The sequence below is a fragment of the Bidens hawaiensis genome, unplaced genomic scaffold, assembly GCF_021521415.1.
Source record: "Bidens hawaiensis isolate Kalapana, Puna unplaced genomic scaffold, B.hawaiensis_p1.1 tig00011910_1, whole genome shotgun sequence".
Classification (NCBI taxonomy): Eukaryota; Viridiplantae; Streptophyta; class Magnoliopsida; order Asterales; family Asteraceae; genus Bidens; species Bidens hawaiensis.
The window spans coordinates 1-9,381 of record NW_027491956.1 but is presented as its reverse complement, the minus strand read 5'-3'; the positions used below and the strand labels follow the sequence as shown (position 1 = coordinate 9,381).

Here is a 9,381-nt window from a genome sequence, read left to right as displayed (position 1 = left end):
CTAGTAGGGGGCTTTTGTCATAAATTCTAGAAAGTCCATACGACCGCCACATCATTGTTGTTATCCCAGATGTCAGATTGGTCGGACCGGAGCAGAACCTAATTATGAAAAACTTACAATTTTATCAACAATCTCTTGGACATTTGTTGGAATCCTCTAGTTTTCAGTTCTCTAGCTTTTTTCCACAACAACGGCCTTTCAATATCGTCTTCCCCCTTTCCGGTTTCTTGCATCTAAACAGCAAAAGTATATTAATATAACCACATACAAATAAATATTTTGATTATTTTAATACATACAATCTCAGCAGTGAGTCCAGCATAACCCTTTCTGCTTAAACGATGATTGTATTTATTCTTTGCACGCACTTCTTTATTTTTCTTACTTTGGTCCTGCATTATAAAATTTAAGTTGTCATGCATTTTTCTAAAAGTTAATTATCTATTAAAAGACACAAAAATTTTAACAAACCTGCCACGTTTTTGAAAGTCTATGTGCTACAAAAACTTTCCACTCGTCTTTTTTCACAGACGGATATGAAAAAAGGTGGATTGAGTAATTCCTCCGCCTTAGTGTTATCTTTATGATCCATAATGTAATTTTTGTATAAATAATGTTTGAAGTTTTTCCAACTGTTCCCAATTGATTGAAGAACGTTTTTCCGGCTCCTTGGGTCAACAATAAAATATTGCTGAGACATAAAACGCAAAAAATATTATTTTCAACATAAATTTAAGATAATATGAAGTTACGATCAAAAGTTAGACTTACCAAAACATATTCCCATAACTGTTGCTTTGTTTCGTCACCAACGTCGGTACAAGACTTATAAATTATAGGAACCATATTTCTTACTACAATTCCCTCAAAACTAGCATGTTTTTTTGCTTCATTTCCAATTGGGACCCCTCTTTTGTTGTATTTTACAAGATATTTTCCTTTATTAGGTTTTGAGTTTATAGTCGGACCTCTTTGTGATTTGGAACCTTCATCATGATCCGAACCCGAATTCGGTTCCATGTCACCACAAACAACCTGTTTCAACTTAGCGAATAATATATTAGTTACAGCTACGAATTAATATATTAGTTACAACCATGAATTAATTAAAAAAAAATAAAAACATATCCAAAATAAAATATTAATTAAACACACCCAACTAATTCAAATAAAATATTAATCAAAACAAAACCAAACACAACCAAGAACTAAAATAAAAACACAAAATATAATGTTTGTATTATCCAAAGACAGTTTAAACTAATATGCCATCAGCATCCATGCGTGTACACAAAAAATCTTCATCAAGGTCTACTAAAGCGGAGTCTTGTGTAACATCAACAGTAGCCTCAAATTCCAACATGTCATCAATTTCATCAGTTGTTCCATACTTGTACATCTTATGTGGTGTGAAGCCAACAACATACAACTTCTCATCTTGCTGATCCTGAACATAAAAAACTTGTCTAGCTTGACTTGCTAGTATGAAGCGTTCGGCTTGGTGACCAAGCCTATCAAAGTTAACAACCGTGAACCCCAAATTATCTTTTTTACTCCACGACTATCAACCCAATCACACATGAAAACCGGAACGGTAAACATGTGATAATCAAGATCCCATATCTCCTTTATATGACCGAAGTAAGTAACAGCTCCATACACGGGATTAGAATCTTTTGCACTAGCAATCTGCATAGCATGTGCAACTAAAGATACTCCACTACATTGAGTTGTTTTAGATTCATCTCGAGAAGTTGTATGAAATTGATACTCATTTATGGCAAAACCACTATATTTAGTAATCGAATAACTAGGCCCTTTGACCAACCAACGAACAGTGACACTAATATCTTCCACGGGGACCAAACGCTTTTCAACCTAATGGAAAAAAAAAATTAAAATAATTTAACAAAAAATATTAAAAAAATATATTGTATTTATAAAAAACTTATTTAAAAATACACCTCGTTCTTAAACCAACTGACAAAAGTCCGAGTGTGTTGGTTTTGCAACAATGTATTGTTTCGAGAGAAACGGGGGTTGAGATCCTTCAATTACAACATATGTTGCCTAAATCATAGAAGTGAGAAGAATTTCGATGTATTAGACAAGGAAGGCTAAAATAAAATATAATATGCATTTTTTTTGTAATTCTTACTCGATATATGGCTCCACAACAACAGTGTTTCGTAACATAAAGATGAGCTTGATCAAGTAACTTAGCATCCACAACTTTGATGGTAGCCCGTGATAAAGGCTTACCGGTGCTGATTCTTTCATCATCAACACGTTCATACGGATTGCCAATTGATTTCATGTTTTTTAAGTAGTTCGAGCAAAACTCTAAGGTTTCTTCTGCTACATAACATTCAGCAATGCAACCCTCGGGGCGATAATGATTCCGTACATACCCTTTGGGTATTTTCATGTATCTCTCAAATGGATACATCCACCTAAAATGAACCGGGCCACATAACCTCACCTCTTTAACTAAATGCACCATCAAGTGAATCATGACATCGAAAAGCGGAGGAAAATACTTCTCTAACAAACACAAAGTTAATACGATGTCACTTTGAAATTTGCTTAGCTTACTAACATCAACAACTTTACAACAAAACCTGTTGAAAAAATGGCACAAACTTATGATTGTTTTCCTCACTTTATCGTGTAACACACCCTTGATTGCAAAGGGAAGAAGTTGTTGCATCAGTACATGACAATCATTAAACTTCAAACCATTCATCTTTTAAATATCATCAGACACGAGATTATTGAAGTTAGAGCAATACCCATTAGGAAATTTTATGTTAGACAAGGTATCATAAAATAAATGTTTCTCTGAGGTATTTAATGTATAGCAAGCAGGCGGGAGAAAAATTCGGCTCCCTTCCGATTGAGTTTGTAACATCTAACTGATGATGAACATGCAACTTCTTCCAATATTCAAGTTAAAAAAATTTGATGTTTTATGCCACAATTTAGTTCTCTCGTCTATACTTTCTTTTTCTTTATTTGATGTTTTCTCCTTTGGCGTTTTTTCCTTTGAAGATTTCTTTGACGTTTTCTTCTTTGATGTTTCCTTCTTTGACTTTTTCTTCTTACCCCATTTATTCTCAAACCCCTCTAGATAGTCATAAATTTCTTCACCTGATAATGGGTGTTTCATAACATCCCTCTCTTGTTGATTGTTGAAATCTTTTTTTCTCTTACGAAAAGGATGTCCAAGCGGAAGAAATTTTCTATGGCCAAGAAAGCATACTTTTCTGGACTTTGGCAAATATAGTGAAGAAGTATTATCTGAACATATTGGACAAGCATGATAACCTTTGGTAACACACCCTGAAAGATTACCATATGCGGGAAAGTCATTTATAGTCCAAAGTAATACTGCTCTTAGATTGAAGTATTCTTTCTTATAAGCATCAAATGTCTTAACACATGTTTCCCACAAGAGTTTTAAATCTTCTATAAATGGTTTCAAGTAGACATCAATATTGTTACCAACCGGTTGGTATGGCCCTGATATCAATAGAGTTAACAGCATGAATTTTCTTGACATGCACAAATAAGAGGGCAAATTATATGCTATTAGAATAACAGGCCAACAACTATGCTTGGAACTTAATGACTTATAAGGATTAATACCATCGGCAGACAAAGCTAATATAATATTCTGATATTCTTTTCCAAATTCTTTCCACGTGTTGTCAACAAGCTTCCAAGCGGGGGAATCACGAGGATGAGTTAGCTTACCGTTATTGACTCGGCCTCGTGCATGCCAAGTTAAGTCATGTGCGATTTCTGGTGACAAAAACATTCTTCTAAATCCAGGGATGGGAGGAAAATACCACAAAACTTTTGAAGGAACGTTTTTGGTATTTTCTTCCAAAGGGAGGCGCCACAAGTTGGACATTGAGAAGCGTTCTTATGTTCTTTCCAGAATAGAATACAATCGTTTTCGCATGCATGAATCTTTTCATATTGTAGACCTACTCCTTTTTGTAACTTCTTGGCCTCATATATCGAGCTAGGGATCGTGCTATCTTATGGTAAGACATCTTTTAAGGCACCTAACAATGCATCAAAACTAGCATCAAACCAGCCATATTGACCCTTCAAATGTTGGAATTTCAATAATCCACTAAGTGCATTATACTTTGACCCTACATAAAGTGGCTTATCACATTCTTCAAGAAGTGATTTCAAAGACTCAGGTTCGTTGTCAACATAGGCAAAGGCATCATCTAGCATTTCCTTTGTATAGTGATAATCACTTGTATAGTTATCATCAAAGTCGGGAGGCCTAGAGTTATCAGGAAGTTTTTCTCCATGAAAAGACCAAACCTTATAATTTTCGTTGAAACCATGGGCAAACAAATGATAACAGACATCAACAATAGAGTGGTGACACAAATTGATACATTTTTGACAAGGACATGGTATAATATTTGAGTTTGGATTATTGCTTTGTGCAAACTCTAAAAAGGCATCCACACCTTCGTCATATGCATTTGATAGTCTATCAAATGAAATCCATGATTTATCGATACCCATGTGTTTCTACTTGACACCATGACAAAAAAAAAACAAAATCAAACTTTTAACCAAAATGTAAAATGCATACACAATACAACACTAGGTAGGAAATCATAAACAAATCATATGTTTTTACAAGCAAGCATAAACACTCAACAGTATAACACTATACCCAATTATCCCTACTTAACTATTAGAACCTTTACATTTTACATGCTAGGCACCTAATATTCGTTTTATTAAGCATAATATTATTGATTGTACGATTATCAATCAATAACCAGACAAGCAAATAACTAATTAACAACACATATTACCGGAAAATATATTACCAGAGTGTAGTATGTACATCATATATGAAGAAGTTTTCAAATAACTGATTTCAGCAAAACATTCAAATAACTGATGAAACCCTAACTGATCTCAGCAAAACAACTAGTTAACTAATTAACTGATTTAGCAAAACAAGCATTCAAATAACTGATGAAACCCTAACCGATTAACTGATTTCAGCAAAAACAACTAATTAACTAATGAAACCCTAACCGATTAACAACATTAAACCTAACCCTAACAATATTTGAAGGCACATACCTCACTGTAGATCAACTCGAAACCCTAGCTTGTGTTGCGATGTCTTGGAGGAGAAACACCCTAGCGTCGGCGGTGGCGGTGGAGGACTGACGTCTTAGCTAGGCGGTGGTGGAGGAGGACCGTCGGCTTAGGCTCGGCGGCGGTGGTCGTCAATTTTGGGGGAGAAGGGAGGAGGCTACATAGTGTTTAATTTGAGAAGGGAGAAGCTCGTTAATATTTGAAAAATATAGGCGCGTATTAATTATTTTATTTGAGATTGCAAGATGACACTCAAATATGACATGCACCGATTATTTTTTGAAATTATGACACTGATTTAATGACTTACAAAAATAAAAGTCATAAATCCTCTAATTTTTTAAAAATATAACGTTTTCTTAATGACAGACACATTTGTAAGTCATAAATTGATGCATGTCATTATGAGCAAGTCATTGAAGGCCTTTTTCTAGTAGTGCATTATTGTTATTCCCTATGACCGTTCTGACTTGCCTTTTGGTGTGAGATTAGATTTGGCGTTGCGTATTTAGCACAACACTGTACCATACATGCTTTATGAAGACCAACCATTTGTGAACTAATTAACATAATTTGGTATTCGCATAAGCAATCCACATAATTCATTAATAAAAACAAATACATGAACTTATGTACCTAACTAGTATGATCAAATTGACTATGAATTCCAGTACATATAACCACAAACTGATGTAACAAATAATCACATTAAAAGCTTACCATGCATGATATATATAACACTCTTATCTTAAAAAACAATTAATTAGCTAGATAAACCAGCCGAGAATGACACACCAGTAGCCGGTAACCATGCTAAACCATCAATAAACCGTCGAACCGTGAAGGAATCAGCCGTCGACGCATCCATGGCCATATGGTAGCCAGGCCACTGAACTCGCCCCGACAACGATGCACCCGGACCATAATTCCTGTACTCCCCATACCACAACGTGCTCAATGCAAAGTTCCCATACCACTCTAGCCACCCTCTTGGCTGGACCATGGCACTCATGTACGTGTTCATGAACACCGTCCTCGAATACTCTTTCCATGGCCTCCCCAAATAAGTCAGTTTCGTGGCATACACAAAGCTATCTTGGATCGAAAACCCTGTATTCTGATTAGGGTTTTTGCGGCCTTGAGCTGTTATGGTAACCTTTTGTAGTGGCAATGGGTCTCTAGTGTAAATCTTGCAGTTTTGTAGGACGGCTGCACCGTTGCCGAATATGAAATCTATGGTTCCGGAAATGGTGCATTCACGGTAGAATTGGCGGAGAGAGTGCGCGTATAGGGTGTCTTGGTAGCCTTCCATGCTACACCGGTAGAATGCAGACTGATCGGAATCGACACGTAGCGCAACACCTTGGTGGTTTTGAGGACCGGCTGTGTTGCGAAATGTGATGTCTCTTGCTATAAACCCTCTACCGGAGACAGCTTTAAACCATAACGAAATGAAAAAGAGGTGATTTAGTACAAATGCACGTGTAAGTTAATTTAATCTCCTCATTTTGTGTGACATATATTATTTGAAGTGCTTATATATTCTTACAATCATGGAATTTTACCAAGTGTATAAATTGCTCAAATTTATATTCTGTGTAGTTTTTTTTAATTTCCTTTCATCATTATTTTACATTTCTGTGTTCACTCTGTAAGGTCTCATATTATGCAATTTATGCGTATTAAAGCACTATTTATTTGAATAAAATATATTTTACTTAATAGACCTGAAATACTACATGTTATGAAGAGTGGACTAGAGCTTCTTACCAACGGTGGCTGTTCTAAACGTAGTCCATCCTTGCATGAAATTCCGATCTCCGGTCACCACGGTGGTTCCAATGCCATCCCCTACAAGCATTATGTTGGTCTTCTTTTTCTTCATATCCACATTCTCCTTATAAACTCCTCTTTTCACATATATAATATATCTCCTGTTGCTATAACTTGGTGCATCATTAATCGCTTCAGAAATTGAACGATAATGTCCTGACCCGTCCAACGCTACCACCACGTCTGTATGCATCCCTTTTGGACTCGCAAGCATCAGTTCTTTATCGCCTTCCGACATCCAATGTGGGTAGAAGGTATTAGTTTTACCGCCATAATTTCTAGGTGGTTTGAAAGGTAGGGTATGTAGTTGAGTATATACAGCCAACACATTACTAATAAGTTGTGTTACTTGTGTTAGGCTTCCTCTTATGAAGCTCTCAAGGTGTCTATCTGTGCCTTCAAATCCTTCTAGGCAGGTATCTTGATTGCTCAAGGCAGCACTTAGCCATGCCTTTAGGTTCCCATGGTAATGAGGGTTTTGTGAACCGGATCGAATCTCCTTCATCTCGGCTAAGGACCATGCAAGCTCAGAAACCGAGAAGTCTAGGAGTTCCTTGCAATCCTCAATTGCCATTTGCTCTCGTGAGCTTGAAGACAACGAGGTGAACCTAGTGAACGTTTGCATGGCTAGTTGTGTCTCGTTGAGTGTCGCCTTTAGGGCGGCCCTCAAGATTGACTCGGGCTTTTGGTTAACTGAACTGTGGTTGTCATTGTCCAGAAACGATTTTACGTTCGAGAGACATGTGTTTCTGTCATCTATATTGCTACAAGCTTGAAGAATCAATGGATTTTCCATGGTTTGTTCTTGATGGTTTAGGGTTTGAGAGGATACTAGAATGATCAAAGGTGAGAAAAATAGAGAGAAAACAACAAATGTTGGCAGTGTCATGGCCATGGATTAAACGGAAACTAATTATGCAAAGTTAAGAAAAAAGACTCATTTTTATTGTGACAAAAAGAAAAATAGTTTAATATAGAATGTTTGTAGTTGAAGAAAGAGTTTCCTTGAATTAGAAACATGTTCTTTTTTGCCAAGAGAAAGTCGAAGTTATGCTTTTAGGTAGAGTGACTTGCTAATATTCTTGGGTGTGATCCAAGGCAGAACTTATATGCCCAAAATATTTCCAAAAATTGCTGCTAGTTTATAACTAAAAATAAGAATAAATTAACCTTCTTTTATACTCCTTTTAATCCGTCTCATTAAAATTGTTCATATTTAATTTTTTTTATTCTATTACAAATGTTCATTTTCAAAATATTAGTCCAATTTCTAAATTTATCATTAAAACACATAACTAACATTAATAAATAATATTGATGGAACCAATTTTCAAGAACATTAATGTCATTTGATAAGCAAAAAAAAATAATCATTCAATCTATCTTAAACTTTTTTGTTTTTTAAACCATGACATTTTTAATAGAACGGAAGGAGTAGTAATTAGAATAAACTTGAGGAGAAAGAATACTTATTTTTTAGACTCATATTTTAATTCTAAAAGTAACAAGTAACCGATCAACTACTCCTTTGATCTAGTATTAGTTTAAGATCCTAAGCATCTCATAAATTCTTCATAGAAATTCCTCACGATAGTATATTAGGCTAACACAAATGTTTTTTTTATATGCCCACAAGTCTATACTGACCTTTTTTGGTTCATTTAACTCAATATAATCTCACATGTGTTTCATTCTAGCATATATTATTATGTAACTCTTTTTACTTATCAATCACTAGCTGTATGCTTCATCTATACACCCTTCTACCTCTTTTTTTGCCATCAATGTATCTTCGTTAACTGAAATTCACATCTCTATACATTCTGATGGTGTCAAACGAGATTTGTTCACTTTGTTGATTATTTTCCACTTTAATTTGAATAGTTTCAAATTCCAATTTCTTTCATATATGTCAAGAGATTTAAATTTCAGTCACTCCAAGTATCTATGAATTACATGAAATGAACAAGCCCAAACTTTTCCATTGGTCCCATCTCTCTTTGGGATGGCCGGTGTATGACTTAATCTACTAAAAGGTGAAAACCATTTGATTTCTCTCTCTCTCTCTCTCTCTCTCTATATATATATATATAATATATATATATATATATACACACACATATATATGTGGAGGGATATTTTGATAACTTAATGAGTTGTAAGAACTTTAATAACTTAATTTTGGACCACACATTTAATTAAATGGTATGGAATATGTAACTGAGATTAAATTTAATTAAAAAATGAATCAGAAGAGAGAATAAATATATTTTTTATGATTACACAAGTTTTAAATGTTAGTTACACATGTGTAAAAAGTCGATTCGACGTGTAAAAAAATACTGTAAATTTTTGTACATTACATACACTTACGTATTACACATGTGTAAAAAAAAT

The 9,381-nt window shown here is 34.8% G+C and overlaps 1 protein-coding gene and 1 long non-coding RNA gene across 2 annotated transcripts; both read right to left on the bottom strand.

Moving 5' to 3' along the window:
* Positions 1–299: 299 nt before the first annotated feature.
* On the bottom strand, positions 300–1,071 carry LOC143539560 (uncharacterized). Its single transcript, XR_013136462.1, has 3 exons — positions 969–1,071; positions 772–789; positions 300–392 (listed from the first exon to the last, which is right to left on the bottom strand). It is a non-coding gene; the product is annotated as an uncharacterized LOC143539560 (long non-coding RNA).
* Positions 1,072–5,907: 4,836 nt separating this feature from the next.
* On the bottom strand, positions 5,908–7,873 carry LOC143539559 (putative pectinesterase/pectinesterase inhibitor 22). Its single transcript, XM_077032843.1, has 2 exons — positions 6,922–7,873; positions 5,908–6,585 (listed from the first exon to the last, which is right to left on the bottom strand). The coding sequence occupies exons 1-2, from the start codon at positions 7,871–7,873 to the stop codon at positions 5,915–5,917; spliced, it is 1,623 nt and encodes a 540-aa protein (XP_076888958.1). The 3' UTR covers positions 5,908–5,914.
* Between the last annotated feature and the right edge of the window lie 1,508 nt (positions 7,874–9,381).

What these genes read in the sequence shown, in the direction of transcription:
- LOC143539559 (XM_077032843.1), bottom strand. Translation starts at nt 7,873, where the DNA reads ATGACACTGCCAACATTTGTTGTTTTCTCTCTATTTTTCTCACCTTTG. An exon ending in GTTTAGAACAGCCACCGTTG is followed by an intron (nt 6,586 to 6,921) that starts GTAAGAAGCTCT and finishes TATGGTTTAAAG; the next exon opens with CTGTCTCCGGTAGAGGGTTT.